The sequence below is a fragment of the Cydia pomonella genome, chromosome 18 (genome assembly GCF_033807575.1).
Source record: "Cydia pomonella isolate Wapato2018A chromosome 18, ilCydPomo1, whole genome shotgun sequence".
In the NCBI taxonomy this organism is placed as follows: Eukaryota; Metazoa; Arthropoda; class Insecta; order Lepidoptera; family Tortricidae; genus Cydia; species Cydia pomonella.
This window is the reverse complement of record NC_084720.1, coordinates 141,778-157,923: the sequence shown is the minus strand read 5'-3', so window position 1 is coordinate 157,923 and position 16,146 is coordinate 141,778. Positions and strand designations below refer to the sequence as shown.

At 39.1% G+C, this 16,146-nt stretch overlaps 1 protein-coding gene across 1 annotated transcript; it reads right to left on the bottom strand.

The window, feature by feature from the left end:
• Positions 1-881: 881 nt before the first annotated feature.
• On the bottom strand, positions 882-7,825 carry LOC133527775 (uncharacterized). Its single transcript, XM_061864940.1, has one exon. It carries the CDS (start codon positions 7,347-7,349, stop codon positions 6,039-6,041), a length of 1,311 nt encoding a protein of 436 aa, XP_061720924.1. The 5' UTR covers positions 7,350-7,825; the 3' UTR covers positions 882-6,038.
• Between the last annotated feature and the right edge of the window lie 8,321 nt (positions 7,826-16,146).

The following is a 16,146-nucleotide window of genomic DNA, read 5'->3' as shown; positions in this document are numbered from 1 at the left end:
CTGTCTGTCTGTCTGTCTGTCTGTCTGTCTGTCTGTCTGTCCGAGGCTTTGCTCCGTGGTCGTTAGTGCTAGAAAACTGAATTTTGGCATGGATATATAAATCAATAAAGCCGACAAAGTCGTACAATAAAATCTAAAAATTTAATTTTTTTTAGGGTACCTCCTCTACACGTAAAGTGGGGGTGAATTTTTTTTTTCGCTTCAACCCTAGAGTGTGGGGTATCGTTGGAAAGGTCTTTCAAAACTAATAGGGGTTTTCAAGAAACATTTTTTGATAAAGTGAATATATTCGGAGATAATCGCTCCGAAAGAAAAAAAAAATGTGTCCCCCCCCCTCTAACTTTTGAACCATAGGTCCAAAAAATATGAAAAAAATCGTGGAAATAGAGCTTAAGAAAGACATTAAATGAAAACTATAGCGGACATGATCAGTTTAGCTGTTTTTGAGTTATCGCAAAAAGTTTTCCCTTCATAGTAAAAAGACTTACTTTAATTAGGTACTGATTATGCAAATTTGCCTATTTGTTTAACTCGGGTGAAAGGTACCATTTACAACACTTTAAGCTCCAGTTTAGCTTATTGTGACGGAAGAGTAACTACGGAACCCTACACTGAGCGTGGCCCGACATGCTCTTGGCCGGTTTTTTGTTTTAGGTACCTATCATAAGTCCTTTTACCAAACCAAAATTTATCATACACCGAACATGCTTATCGTGCGTGGTACGTCTTAAAACGTCGTCATTGGCAAAATCCCTCCTGCCAAAACACAAGAGGGGAAAGCCAGGAAAAAAAAAAAAAAAAAAAAAAAAAAACGCATTAACTGATTATTTTCAATTCGTAAGACCTAGTCTACATATAGAAATGGGCTAAAAAAAACTAAGTTCTTCTGGTACAAACAGATTTTAATAATTCTCATTTAATAATCAATCGTATAAAATAACTAAAATACAATCTCTAAAAATGATCATTAATTAGGACAATTACAAAAGTTGAGTAAATAAACACCGCTTGTGAAGTTTAATTAGAAAATATGCTAAATAAAATATCACCCTGTGTGTTAATCAGAACGTTTTCACCTTATAAACACCTTAGTATATAGGAAAGGTCTATGCGGCCAACTCCGTCTGCGGACAATTCCGTACACTAGCATAGGTATTTTTTTTTTGTTCAACTGTATTAGGAAAAAGAGCCGATTGGCTTTTGAATTGTTGGAACTAAAAGCACTTGCTGCTTTGTCGATGAAGTTAACAATCGTGTACTATTGTTACAAAAAAAAAAAACGCTTGTATACGTTATTTTCCGCAGACGGATTTGGTCGCATTGATTTTAGTGAAATTGTGCAGTCGACGTCAAAGATATGTTTACAATTTTTGCCTTACTAACAGGGACCCATCCACCCCTTCCCTTTAAATGGCTTAAATAAGGGTTTATTGAATAGCCCCAACGATTAGTTTTCTCTTTGAATTGATTACCCGTTCATTTGACTTAGCTCCTAGAGCTAAGGGGCCTAGAGGGGTTTTCCTTTAAGAGATACCGTTAAAATGAAGGAGTATCCCCTTCCTGAATCAAAAAAACTATGACAATTGTGTTGTCATTGCGCTAGTCCTTCACTTTAAACATAAATAAGCAATATTTGATTATATTTTTACGAAGAGAAAGTTGAAAATGGCATAAGTGTTATAATGAATACCCCCAAGCAAGAGGTTATAGTTATAGCGCTCAGAAACGAGTATCTACCCGTGTTATGAAGCGCTTAAAAAGCCAAATAAAAAGGCTTTATGAGCAAAGCCTTACGAAATATCCCCCTTCCAAAACCCTTGAAGGAGTAAAGAGCAAAAGTGTAAACATATTTCTGACGTCGAATGTACAGTTTAAAAAGTCACTAGGGACAGTCACCAGCAATAACACCTAGGTATATATTTTTGCACGCTTTTGTTGCGCAAGATATTATAGTAGACGACTGTACCCACTATCGACTTTTGAGTCCGACTGTACGCATGACAGCTAGGTATCGCAGTACCCTAATCCCTTAAAATAGTGTAAACCTTATGGCTAATTATCGAGTAAGTAATAAATAATCGAGTTTGGTTCGGTTCCGTTAAGGCACATTCAAGGCCAAAGATTGCAATTAAAGCTTAGTTAATTAATCGTGTCAGCGAAATGAGACGGTCTTACGTAGGTTAATAGGGCGCGTTTACACCCGGCGATTTGCCTTGTTAGCCTTGTTGTCGGAGCACTGAAGGCAACAGGCATAAATCACTCGTAGTTCCCGCAACTTGCATATCTATATATATAATATATGCAAGTTGCGGAAAGTTGCCCAAAAGTTCAAAAATATGTCATAGGAAACAAAGGAAACTTTCATTTTAGCTTCAATAAAAATTAGAGGGTACAAGAAATGTATAACCGTCTCATTTCGTCACACGAGGTACAATCATTATCTACAAGATTCTTAAAATACTTGAAGTTGTTTACAAAACACTTAATAAAAATTCTAAAATCGAAAATTATACCGCCATTTCAAATTAAAATAAGAATTCCGAAAATAATCAACTCAAACAAAAATATTTCTTTTGATCATTACAAAAATCGAAATGGAAAGAAACAACAGACTTCAAAAATATACGAAGACGAAGACTAGCTGATTAACTTAACATACTAACTAACGTTACATACTTAAAGTCATAGCTACCACTGACTTAATCATCTTCATATCATGACATACAGAGCGGATATGAAAAAAAAAATCTAACAGGATTTACCGCTAACGTCGAGTTTTCGTTATATTTGCCTCTCTAGCGCTAGAGTCACTAGACAATGCAGGTGCGATACAGAGGCAGATACCTAAAAAATTTTGGTGTCCGCTTCGCGGTAGGCCCTCAGACCTGTCTACTGCTAATGAAAAGGAATAACTAGATAAAACGCTAATAAAAGTGGTTATCAATCATAATGCAAATTAACACAAAATATATCAAAGGGCCATGGGTCGCTATAACACATCACATGTTGTCAAATTGTTGTCGCGCTCAAAGGAATCAAAATCATGTGTTTACAATTAAGCACTCTGTTCCATTGAGAGAAGAGAGAGATACAGCTAGAAATTTTTCCCCTAAGATTTATAGCACATCGTGTTGCAGATACCCGATCTGGATGACCGAAGCCGTATCACCGTCGACAATTGACTGATCAAATTTGAACTTAATCACAAAGGCATAAGATCCCCCGAAGGTGATTAGTGTAATACGCGGCTGTGTGTCGACCCCCGGTTCATTCCTGGAATTATTAAGTACAGAAATAGCCCTGGAGATAATGAATAGCCTCGCGAAAATCACAGTCGCTACCTGTTAGGCTGTCTGTCCAGAGGCTGAGCGGAGCGGAAATGTGCCTCCGCTCCGCCACAGTGGCTGGGCAGCCTTATGCTGACGAGCATTCAACAGATATAACACAGCTTCCAATAGGTATCTAAACCTATTACAGCATCTCCTGCCTCAAAAAGTTTTTTTTTGTAAACTATAGGGGCGGCAAAGACCAACTGTAATTGGCTGTACCCCGGCTATAGCTCGTAGACCCCACAATAGCGTCTTTTGAGCGTCGGCGTCTAGTAAGCGCTATGGAAAATGGCGTCGCTGCGCAGTTGCGCCAACGTGTGTCGAGCAGCAGCCATAGAGTTGACTAGACGCTGACGCTAGGGAGACGCTAGTGTAGGGTGGCCTGAATGTAGATTATGCAATTATAGTATGAATAAGATGTGGCATAGCAGGGGTAGGCAAACCGCGGCTGTTGGAATTAACAAATTAATTGCGGCTCTTCAAGCTACCTAAAATATTAACACTTAACTGTTCACTGACCACTGAAAACAGTATTTGCAGTCAGCTCTTCTTAACAAAAGATTGCCGGCCCCTAAATCGGTAACAGTTTATCTAGATATTTTTTGTGCTAATTGCATTTTGATTGAATACCTCTAGAACTTCCGTATATAACGACACTTAAGTGTTAAGTAATAACCGTATCGACATTACACAACCGTAACGCTATAGCGTATGCATAAGCCATATGCATATTAAATACCCATTTATGTTTTATAATTCCGTCCATATTTAGACATAAATAAGGCGATGTGAATATTTGATCAGTTCCAAGTGTTACATAATATAAATAGCTATATAAATACTGATACATATATTTTAACATTTGTGAGAATTACTCTGAGCACCATATACATAGAAGATTAGATAGGATGGAATGACATAAACACTCATCATAATGTTGAGTAAAAAAAGGAATTGCTCATGTAGTACTTATCCTACATATGGTAGGTAGGTACGATATTATTATCAAAGTAGGTTTTTAATGATCATTGTACTTTTGATAATGATGAGCCATTGAAAAATTCTCACATACTGGTTTGAAATGGTGGCCATTTAATCCTGGTGTAAATACATAAAAATCTACCATTATTAGATTAGACCTTCTTTTCAGTCTAAATAATTTATCCTCTACTGAAATAAGTACAAACCAGATATTCCAAATCAAATACCTATAGGTAATTAGGTTATAATATTATCAATTAAATGTAAATAATTGAGATTACAATTTTAATTGAGAAATTTTGAGCAAATATAAGTTTTTTATCCCTTTAGCAAAGAGTTAAGGCCAGTCCAGACGGGAACAATTTTTGCCAACCTGATCTTCGTGAAATCGTATGATCAAATCAGGTAGTGCGGACGCGATCATGATTGATATTACCCATAAAATGGAGGTGCGGACGCAAGAATACCAATTTTTGAAGCAAATATTCGCGTTTGGGGGCATTTTTCTTATTTAGAGTGCTTAATATAGATCTCCATAAATCTAAAATTGGTAATTCAATTGGAGATTGACGCACATTTCTTTTCTGATCAAATCGGTTGACCATCCCGTCTGGACTGGCCTTTATACATTACAATATGAAATAATAGAGAGACAATTAGTATAGACTCATAGAGTACTAACAAGAGTATCAATGTCAAGAGTTTCTAGTAAGTGCCTCCGTAGGCATGGACAATCGGATACATTGTCATAATGGAATAAATACAGCATGAGATAAGACCGTAATTAGACTATCATAGATACAGATTTAAATGAAGAACCTATTATGGTGTAATAACAACAATTAAAATTTTAACAAATTTGACGTATTTGATCATAATTGTAGGATTACTGTAAAATCGGATCCTTTATATATTATATGTGATTATTTCTATGATAGTCTAATTGCCGCCTAAATACGATATGTTAGTTCCATATTGGAATAATTGACTACATTGCAATAGATCACGTTTTCATGTTTATAAAACAGTGTGTTCATAGCTTATCAGAAGACAAACGTGACTCAACCTGCAATTTTGTGTAACACTTAATAATTATTAAATTGGAATGTAATTTTCCCCTAATCCTACAAGGCACATGCTCCTTAAAGTTACAAAAATGGCTCGTTCATTGGTTCTGCAGGTCCCTGCCAGAGAATAAAAATAGATACTGCCTTACACATCGTATAATACTACAAAATAAATTGAACTTACAAAAAGTAAGTATTTTGGGCTATTTGTATTTGAACACACTACACCATATGAGAACTTTAGGCTGCTTTCCCACTCGGGCAGAGATGAGGGGAGATGAGAGGAGACGTGCAGAAATCAACTAATAGCATTGTTGATTTCTGCACGTCTCCTGCTCTGCTGGATTTCTATTGGTTGATTCCTGCATGTCTCCTGTCATCTTCGCGCCAGTGGGAAGGCAGCATTACTCATATGCCCAGTTCATGGTGTGTAAAGTGTAGACAAATCTAGGAATAAGCATGAATATTTTGAGCCTTTGTTTTAAATTTGAGATTGCAATAATCGTCATGCTCACCAAACTCACAAACTATTGCAAAGCTTTTTTTTAACATTGCTTATGCATTGGGCCATTTGACCAGATACTACTGTCAATGTGTTAAAAACAATCTTTCTAACCAAGAAGAAATCGACAAACCTGCAAGACTAAACATGTAAATATATCTATTGTATCTTGCATCCCTTTCTCTTCTTATGCATCTCAGCTTGCTTGCTCTTCTTTTTGGCCAGGCCCTCGGCAGTGATGTCGGATATCACAGACAACCTCTTGGAGTTGTCCTGGTGTCTGTCCATGTGCTGGGGGCCTGGCAGGTCCGGGGGGAATGTGGAGCTGTATAGATTGTTGTTCTCACTGTAGCTGTGCGGAATTGTTTGCGGAGGACTGTCACTGGTCTCTGCAGCATAGTGAGAAGCCGGTCGGATACTCACTGGGTCAGGAAAGCGGGGCTTCTTGCCAGATGTAGGTGGAGGTGGAGGCTGCCTGTGCTGAAGTGATGACGTCCCAGAATTGGATGCAGTGCGCTCAGATTCAAAAGACCTGGTGTGCACATGTGTCACATTATTTATATTTACAGTGGATGTGCCGGGTTGGTCATTGTAGTACTGTTTGGACATCTCCTTGGCCTGCAGGGCGCTGGCTTTTGATTGAATATGTTCCTTTTCGAAAGGCTCTACATAGTTCAGATCTGAATCCACAGATTTGCAAAGCCTTAATCTATTATCGCGTATCATGTCCCTGGGGTTGCTGTAGGCGTCGCAGAGTGTGGCCTGGCTGGTGTCGGGCGTGTCTATTTGCTGGGCTGCCAAGCGCTGCTGTTTCTTGAGGAGGGCTTTCTGTCGAGCCTTCTCCTTGGCTCGCTGAAGTTTCTTGTACTCGCGCTCCTGCAGCAGGCGTGCCAGCTCACCGTCCTGCGCCTCCACCGCGCAGCGCATGTCCGCCAGCAGGACGTCCTGCTCCTGTACCTCGCTGCTTAACTGCCTCGCGAGCCGAGCATCTCTCTCTTCCTGCTCCAACCTCAATCTGAGTTCTTCAAGTTCCGCCGGCGACAGCCCCAGCTCCTCCGGCGCTATGCCGTCTAAGAGCTTAGGCGGAGATTTGACGGGAGCCGCCCGGGCCGGTTCGGGCGGAGTGTGCGAGGAGCTGGGCCGGATGAGGTCTGTGTGCTGGCGGCGCTGGCGGCGGAGGTTGATCTCGGCCATCTCTCGCGCGATGTCGGCATCCACGTCCGCCTGGCGGCGGCGCGCGAGTTCACGCAGCCGCGCCTCGTGCTCGAGCCCCTGCTGCTCGCTCAGCGCCACCGGGAAGTCCTCGCGGATCTGCTGGTTGCGGAACCTGTTCTCGCAAAGGTGCGAGGAGATCTCGCGGTCCTGCAGGCGGTGCGCCAACGCGCCGTCCGCGCGCACCAGCCACTGCTCGCGCAGGTCCCCCACATGACCGAGTTTCGGCATTGTGTCGCTCGCTTGAAAACCCGCCATCGAGTAAACTTGACCAAACTTCAGTATTAAACACGAGATTTCACTAAGTTTCCGAGTTATTTATTGATTAGCACTTAGCTTGCCATGGCACGAACAAACAATTCCAAATTTCCAATCACTGTAAGATCCACAACACTGTCTGATACTTTTCTCATTCAACTTTCTTCGTTCCGTGAGAATACGCGGTGGCTTTTTACATTTTATGTGAACCGACAACAATGGGGTAAGTTTTGATAATCTACATAATAATTAAATTACAGAACTGTGCAACACACGAGCAAGCAATCGCGAACGAGCTCTCCCCGCCTCGCTCCGCTCCGTCCCCACTTCATAACAAATTCCTGTATGACAGGTGAATTCCTACTAGTGATGTACGTTTCAAAATACATTTCGATGTAATCGATCGATTGTTTTATTTTTCGAAACTAAAATTAAAAGGAATAAATTCGCCTCGCCCTACGTATTATAGTTTAACCAAGGAATGTCACTGTCTCATTTCAAAGATAGATAGAATCATACTGTCTCGTGACTCACTGAGAGAACGATTCAAGGAAATAGATATTCTCACAGTAGCTTCACAATACATACTAGATGTGATAATGTATACGCATAAGAATATAAAGTCCTTTAAGAAACTGTCTGATATCCATAGTTATAATACGCGAAATAAACATAAGTCGGCAACGCGCATGTAACTCCTCTGGAGTTGCAGGTGTACATAGGCTACGGAGACTGCTTACCATCAGGCAGGCCGTATGCTTGTTTGCCACCAACGTAGTATAAAAAAATAAAAAAAAGTTAGTAGTCTCCAAGTTTCGTCTACAAAAAGTTAAAAAATCGTTCATGGGAAACTGTGTAACATTTTATAACAAAGTACCCTTAGAGGCATGGAACTTGCCCTATACTTCATTCAAGCAATACGTCAAAAATGCATTTCTCAAAAAGGGATACTATAAAATAGATGACTACTTGGGCGACACGGAATCATGGCCAAGTAACCAGTCTCAAAAGCTGTAATAGTTTTGCGTGCAGTGTCCCGGAGAGGCATATGGCGCTGTTGTTTCTAGCTGTTCAACCTTATGTATTAATGTTTGTTTTTTTTTTTCCATAAATAGCTTTTACTCCTCGCTAATTTAGCAAGGTGGATTCTGCCAATGTCGAGGTGTGGACTTTTGACTTGTGTGAGCAGAGAATGTTCGGTTTAATTTTGATTTTTGTGGAAGGATAGACTGGGAACCTAAAACAAACAAATATTATGGACAACACTGACAAACACATGACATGACACATTTGACATAATACCAACATTAGTAAAAAGAGCGGAAAGCGGATGACAGATTGTTAAGGCAAGCAACATAGCGGATGAAATGGAGGAAAAAACATAGAAATTAAAATATATAGATAGATAGAAATATAGTAAGAGTAAAAATCAAAGTTTTATATCATGCTCCTGTATATACTTAATAAGAATAGAAGTTAGAGGTGGATCCATTAGAGTGAGAAGTGAGTAAAAATTTATAGGTCGTGGAATATTTTCAGGTAGCACATCATACAAAGAGTAATTGAATCTCAGACAAGAAAAGAAAATGTGATCTACGGTGCCTTCGTCGAACCCGCATTCGCACAGTGAGGTATCCCGGACCCGTATCTTAGCAATAAATACTGGCGTACAAACTGGCCCTAAGCGTAAACGACAGATTGTAGACGTGGCCTATTTAGGATAAGCTCGGAATTTAAAAAAACATGGTTTACGGGGGATGTTGGGTTAAATGTGGCCATAATGCTTTCCTACCTCCAATCTGGAAGAATCCCAGAGATTTTGCCACGTGTTAAACAGATCAGTCTGTGCATGGCTCAGAAGGTCAGAGCTGTATATCTTGTCGTGACCTGGTGATCTCAATAGCTTGCCTTGCCCACAAGTCTGCAGACTCATTTCCAGCAATACCACAATGGCCTGGGATCCACCCGAGTACTATTTTTAACCCCTTTAAGTCACATTTTCTTAATAAGGTTTTGATCTGAAGTATTAAGGGAAATTTTGTCTTCATTTTAAACTGATTGCCCATAATAACTTGCAGACAACTCCTACTATCTGTAAATATTATCATTTTTGTTATATTGTGAGAGTCAGCATACGTTACAGCTTCTAAGATGGCAACAGCCGCGCCTGTAAAAATTGATGATTCTGGAGGGCACTTAAACATCAAGACAATGTTATATTTTGGAATCACCACTGCGGCTCCAACACACTTTGTGGGATCACTTTTTGATGCGTCAGTAAACACTGGTAAGTAGCCTGCCCACTTTTCTAAAAGTCTTTTAAATTTGCTATTAGCTCCCGGATCATTTTTAAATATTCCTAGGTCTAGAATAACCCTAGGAGAGTAAATTAAAGTTTCAAATTTTGTTTGAAATATGGGGTTTGTTCCTGATTTATATAATATAGGGTTTATACGATTTAATTTAGAATAAGTAATAATAGTTTTTGGAAACTCCTTATGCATCCAATATGGGTTTTCAGTGACCAGTGAAGCAAGAGCCTGCAAGCGTGGAATCAGCAAGTGATTGGAATTGGAGATAGCTCTTATGAGGAACCTGTTGGCAAGATATTGTCTGCGTAGTGCCAGTGGAGGCTCCACACATTCTACTTGCATTGCGTTTTTTGGAGAAGACCTCATGGCACCAAGTACGATTCTTAAGCATTTAGCCTGTATTAAATCCAACCTTAATGTTTGTTATGTTTTAGTTATTTTGATGATGACATTGACATATTAAATACATAGTAGTTATGTATTCTGTAGAACTAGTTTTAAGATTGTTAGCTCAACAGTCTCTTGACGTGAAACATGTATTTCATAATTTTTTTTATTTTTTTTATTCTTTGACATTTGGAGAACCTTTACACCTCCAAATGTTATTAATGTCATTATTATTGTGTATTATTATTTTTCTCAGACCGTGGGGACCTTATACATCTCCAAACTTATTGTATAATATACTTGACTTGGTACATACTAGTTATGTATTCTGTAGCATTAGTTTATGAGACTGCTAGTTTAACAGTCCAGACGCGGTTTATTTATTTAGTATAAATTTTATTTTGACACTTGGAGAGACTTTATACCTCCAAATTTAATGTGTTTTTAACCATAGAGACTATACATCTCTATTGTATTGTAGTAATTATTTATTTTAAGATTATTATAATGTAATGTTTACCCAGGTATTGGCTGTTGTATTTATAAATGTTGTTATGTATTTTTCATGTCACTATATGATGTTACTATAAATGCTGTATTGACTTGTAAAAGAGCCCTTGAATTTTGCTATTTTATTGAATTCTGTCTTTGTCTAAGCTAGTACTGTACTAGAACCCAAAAAAAGGGACGAGTATAGTTTATTATTCTTATTAATTAACTGACAAATTGGGTTTGCCCGATTATATCTTCTAGTTCCTAAAATACTTGTCGTGGAGGAGTCCATTCTGATCTTCATGAGCAGTTTTTTTTACCACGACGGTGGCAAACAAGCATACGGCCAGCCTGATGGTAAGCAGTCACCGTAGCCTATGGACGCCTGCAACACCAGGGTATTACATGCACGTTGCCGACCCTTTAAAAACCTGTAAAGTCCTTTTTTGAAGAACTCCATACTGTAGCCCCTCGGGAAAACCTCGGCAGGAACCTCATTCCACAGCCGAAGCGTTCGCGGGAGGAAATTCCTCTTAAACCGCACAGTACGCGACTATTTAGGTTCTAGGGTGTGAGGATGAAGACCCTACCGACGGCGAACGGTGCGGTGATAGAAAGCGGCCGTTGGCATCATGTCAAACAATTCTTCGGAGCACAGCCCATTGTACAAGCGGCAAAGAGGCAAAGGCGGAGGCAAAGTCTCTCCTTAGACTTAAAGCTTCAATACCGCTTGTGAGTTTGGGATCGTCGACGATTCGTACAGCATGCCTTTGGACTGAGTCGAATGGTCCAAGCTGGCATGCAGGTGCTCCTGCCCAAAGGTGACAGCAATACTCCATATGGGGTCTGACTTGCGATTTATGAAGCAGCAATCTTTGCCCCGGAGTAAAGTATCGCCTCGCTTTATTGAGCACACCGAGTTTTTTGGATGCCAGCGCAGCCTTTCCTTCCAGGTGGCTACGGAATTGGACAATCGCTGGTATGCCGTCTGGCCCGCTCAACTTATGAACGTCCAGCGATAGCAACTCCAGCCGAATATCCCTCTGCGTGAATGAGATCTCTGGCATGGAGTATACTCCCGTGGGATGGTGGGCGGCACGGCGCTACCGTCGTCGCTCAGGGTTGAGTTTGAGGCAAAGAGAGTACCAAGGAGATCGGCTTTCTCCTTTGCACTATGGGCCAGATCACCATCAGCTTTTCACAGTGGTGGTAAGGACGACTGACAAAAATTACCCTCGGCAGCTTTGGCAAGCGACCAGAACGCGCGACTCCCAGTGGGGTAGCCCGCTAATTTCTCACCAATTCTGCCGACGAAATCGTATTTAGCCCTGGCAATAGCTATCTTGCTGGACCTCGAGGCAGCGTTTAAGAGCAATTCCTAGCTGAGCAACTTTTCAAATCTCGAATTTTTGAAGCTATGTTTCTGTCGCGCTGCGGTGGGCGGGAGCGGGAGCTATCTAAGTGTGAGTGCGCGCACACAGACGCGAGACTCGAACGCTCGCTCATTGCGCGCCGTTCCGTCGACATCGCCCGCGAGCCGGACGGAATTTATCCTGCGCTGCCCGACCGACGCAAGTTGTTTTTGTTGTTATCACATAATATTGTTTTTCATTTTTATATTATACTGTATCTATTAATTACTATATAAGTAAGAGAAAAAAAAGAATGATGTCCCTGCTTCGGTCGTCGTCGTACAGTCAAGTGCAAAAATATGTATCGAAAGAATCGTCTCATAAATATGGTACTACGCTCTTATTACACTGGAATAAGATGCAACGGGACATATTTTTGAGTAAGATGTGTACACCCATATTTTTACACTTGACTGTACCTATCCGTATCAGTAAGTTGGGAGTGATCATGGTGTTTTGTGAAATTTTGTAAGTAGATATAAATATATGTTTAAACTACAATCTATTTAACTTATAGTACGATGGGGCTAAACTTGATGACAATGACAATCTGGGTAATGCCGGAAAATTTTGGGACCAATTGAGAGAACTCGTGAAAAAATTTTTTTCGAGATCTCAGCACGTGACAGATTCTTGAAGTAAGGAGCGAATCGTTAAATAATAACCGTAGATTCGGCCTGAATTTTGGTAATCTTCAATATAGAACGGTTAGGGTAACGAGTGTTTTGCCATCAAGGGAGAACATCGAATGGTGAAAAAAAGTTGCTTCTAATGGAAAGAGAATAAGGTATCACAAAGAAATAGGTCCGGTGTCTATTATCCATTGTATATAAATTACATTACAGCCACCAATAATTACAAACTTAAAAGTTGTCAACGAAAGTGTTTTTTTTCGTATTTTTGTATCCGATCTTAACCCTGATACAAAAATTGGTAAAATTGTGGCTCTCAAACTTTGATACCTATGTCATAACTCATAAGGTAATTTGATAAGTAAACAATGTGCTAAGAAACCTCTTATTGTAAGGTTTACACGAAGTAATAAAATAAGAAAAACCACTAAAATAATTGATAGGTTTCGAAGTTTTGACAATTTAAGATCTCGTGAACTGTACAGGTTTAGTAAAAGTGTAAATGTATTGTTTATTGAAAGGAATGTACTGGAATATATTAAGTACTTAAGTAGGAGGGACAAAAATCAAAATAAAAAATAATCGTGCCTAATCATTTTTAATGAAGGTCGCCAAAAAAATAAGAATCAAATTTAAAAATCAAAAAGACTAAGTAGTTCTTTAAAAAGGTCAAGGTCACTGCGAGCCCATCTTGAAGTATGGAAAATAAGTAAAATTGCGATTTTATTGGTTTAATTTTGCAATTATGTATATAATATATAGTTGATATATAATCTTTTTTTTATAAAATGTAAGGATCGTATGTAAAGAGTAAAGTAAATATATAGGAAAAGAGAGCCCTCTTGAAGCATTTTAAGGAAACTAATTTCGAAGCCCTATCTCTATTTTGTATCCGAAACTAGCTATGTATGTATGCGTGCACATCTACATATGCATCCGTATGTGTAGGTACTTTATTGCGAAAAATTGCTCATTTGCTATCTATTTTACTCGATTTTGTTATAAAATTCAACATGTATCATCATCCCTATACAATATAAATACTCTTTATTACACACCTCAATAAAAGAAAACAATACAAAAGAAAACAGAAACATAAGCACAGGTAAACAACATGCGGTCTTATCGCTAAAAAGCGATCTCTTCCAGGCAACCTTTGGGTTGCGGAAATTAAAAAAATTACATTGTCAGTAAGTAAGTGTACATACACATACAACTGGATGGTACAGGATAAAAATAATGGTACGAAAGTGTGATCAAGAAAACAATAAATGTGATAATTAAGTAGGTCAGTAGGTAAATTGAAGAAAATTTAAAGTTTGACAATCACTGCTGTTTTAAATAGGTAAAGATGGGATTGTTTCTTTCCGATCTTTACCTGGATGGGTCACGATCGGATATCGGTCTACAGCAGTGCTAGGTCTGTTAACACAATTACAAAAACAAACACAGTTTCATCACAATACGCAAAATAAATTACAGGGCGAATTCAAATTCGCGAAATTTACCTTGCTCTCTGTGATTGCGCATAGCACAAACTCCCTAAGCAACGCGGGGACACTGGCAGTCGAGGCGCAATGAAATGATGTCCTACACAATGTTGCCACCATTAAAAAATAAAGCCAAATTAGGAAGAAATGAATGTCCTACGTTCTTCACCCGCATCCGGTATTTACCCAACATACCTTAATCGTTGAACCGCCGCATTTCAAAATGGCCCTTATTTTGATATCGGCTAGCCGTAATGTAATACGTCGGATTATACAATACGACTGCGATACTTATAAGCAGGGATCGGAACCGGTTTTTTGCAAAAACATCGAAATAACCATATATTTCGGTTTATTTTATACTCAAAATGTAGGACTCAGTTGTGTTTTTAGATAACGACTTCGTATTATTAGATTGCCCGATTAGGAATGAAATAATTAACAAAGAACGAAAAAAAACCGGTTTCGTTCCCATACAAAAAATACCGGTTTCCGATCCCTGCTTATAAGTATATAAATCCCCTCGTCAATGTAATTGCATTAAATTTGCCATCTAGTGGCAAACATCAAAGTAGTTATCTTTTACTTGTGACGCACAAGTGTGCGCAATGTAAAATACAAAGTATATTTCTTAAAAAAATTACCTTGTTTATTGTGATTATACTTAGTAAAAGAACATGTGATTATTAAATTATAATACGAAAAGTGGTCAAATCGCAAAATGCTGTCATTTTATTTAAAATAATGAAATAATTAGACCGGTTACGAAAGTACCGGGAAATCCTGGTTCTTTAAAACAGTACCGGTTCTGCAATCCCTAATAAGGATGTTATGCCCATCACTATTTCTTCTGTGTACGTATATTTCTGTGGCCCTAGTGAAAAAGGGTACAAGTCTCTGGCAGTTTAGGTGTATAAGGGCATAAGTGTTACGTGGAACTTACACCCCTTTACACCTGCGCTGCCAGAGACTTGTACCCTTTTTCACTAGGGCCACAGATTTAGAAACTGTCTCCGCCTCCAATTCGTGCGATAAGGACAACTGCAGCCCGGACTGAAATTCACATGCAAAAAACTCAAAAATCGAGGTTTCGCTCTCGACTGTTTCCTCCTCCAAAACGCAATCAATCTTTATGAAATTTTGGAAACTGCAAGAGGAAGAAATAATCTATGCCGCTATGTTTTGATTTTTTGGATATTTTTTGTCATATTTGTATACTGTGCCTTTTTTTACAGCCAATTCAATTGAGCCGTTTTTGCGATTTTCGAGGCGCTGTATCTTTCTTCAAAATAAAATAATCCAAAAAAGCAAAACATAGCGGCACAGATATTGATGATATTGATCTTATTTGAAAAAATCACTGCTCTAGGTTAAAAATCCAGGGAGGAATCAGTCGAGAGCGTTTGTATGGAAAAATCGCAACTAGGAATTCCTCTTAATTTGCGTTTCACATCAGAAACGTTCGGATCCTTAGTAGCTACGGCCCTGTAAGCGGCTTGCTCGCGAACTGTAGCTTCTTTACAGGGCCGATTAAACCAAGGACGTCCCTTCGCTCCCGCAGCTATTACCGAGTTGGGAATGAAACAATCCATTCCCATCAGTATTGTCTCGGCGATATTGGCTGCGCGGCAGTCAGGATCTTCTGATGTGAAACAGAGCTGCCTCCACGGGTACGACGTACATATTATGCTTTTAAGATTTGAGGAGTTCCCTCAATTCTTCATGGAATCCATAATCAGAACCCGGCCTATAAAAATGTTGCTTAAAAACATAACTAAATGAACGAACTTCGTACCTGTCGTAAAACGTGAAACTACGTGTCATTAAGGTGTTGTTCTGGTCTTTATCAGGAGTTTCACTTCATCAAATGACATGACAAACAGAATAAATGACAAAAACTTGATTACTTGATGAAAATATTTCAAAAAAATAACTTAGTTGAGAAATAAACGGAGTACTGAGTCGGAATGTCACTATAAATGCCAAATCGTGTATGAAAATATGACGTGTATAGGGTAGTTTTCACACTTTGTCATGTCCGTCTATTAAGGAGCTGAAAAAAAGCCTTCATA

Excerpts from the sequence above, each read along its gene's own strand:
- LOC133527775 (XM_061864940.1), bottom strand. The coding sequence starts at position 7,349 with ATGGCGGGTTTTCAAGCGAGCGACACAATGCCGAAACTCGGTCATGTG.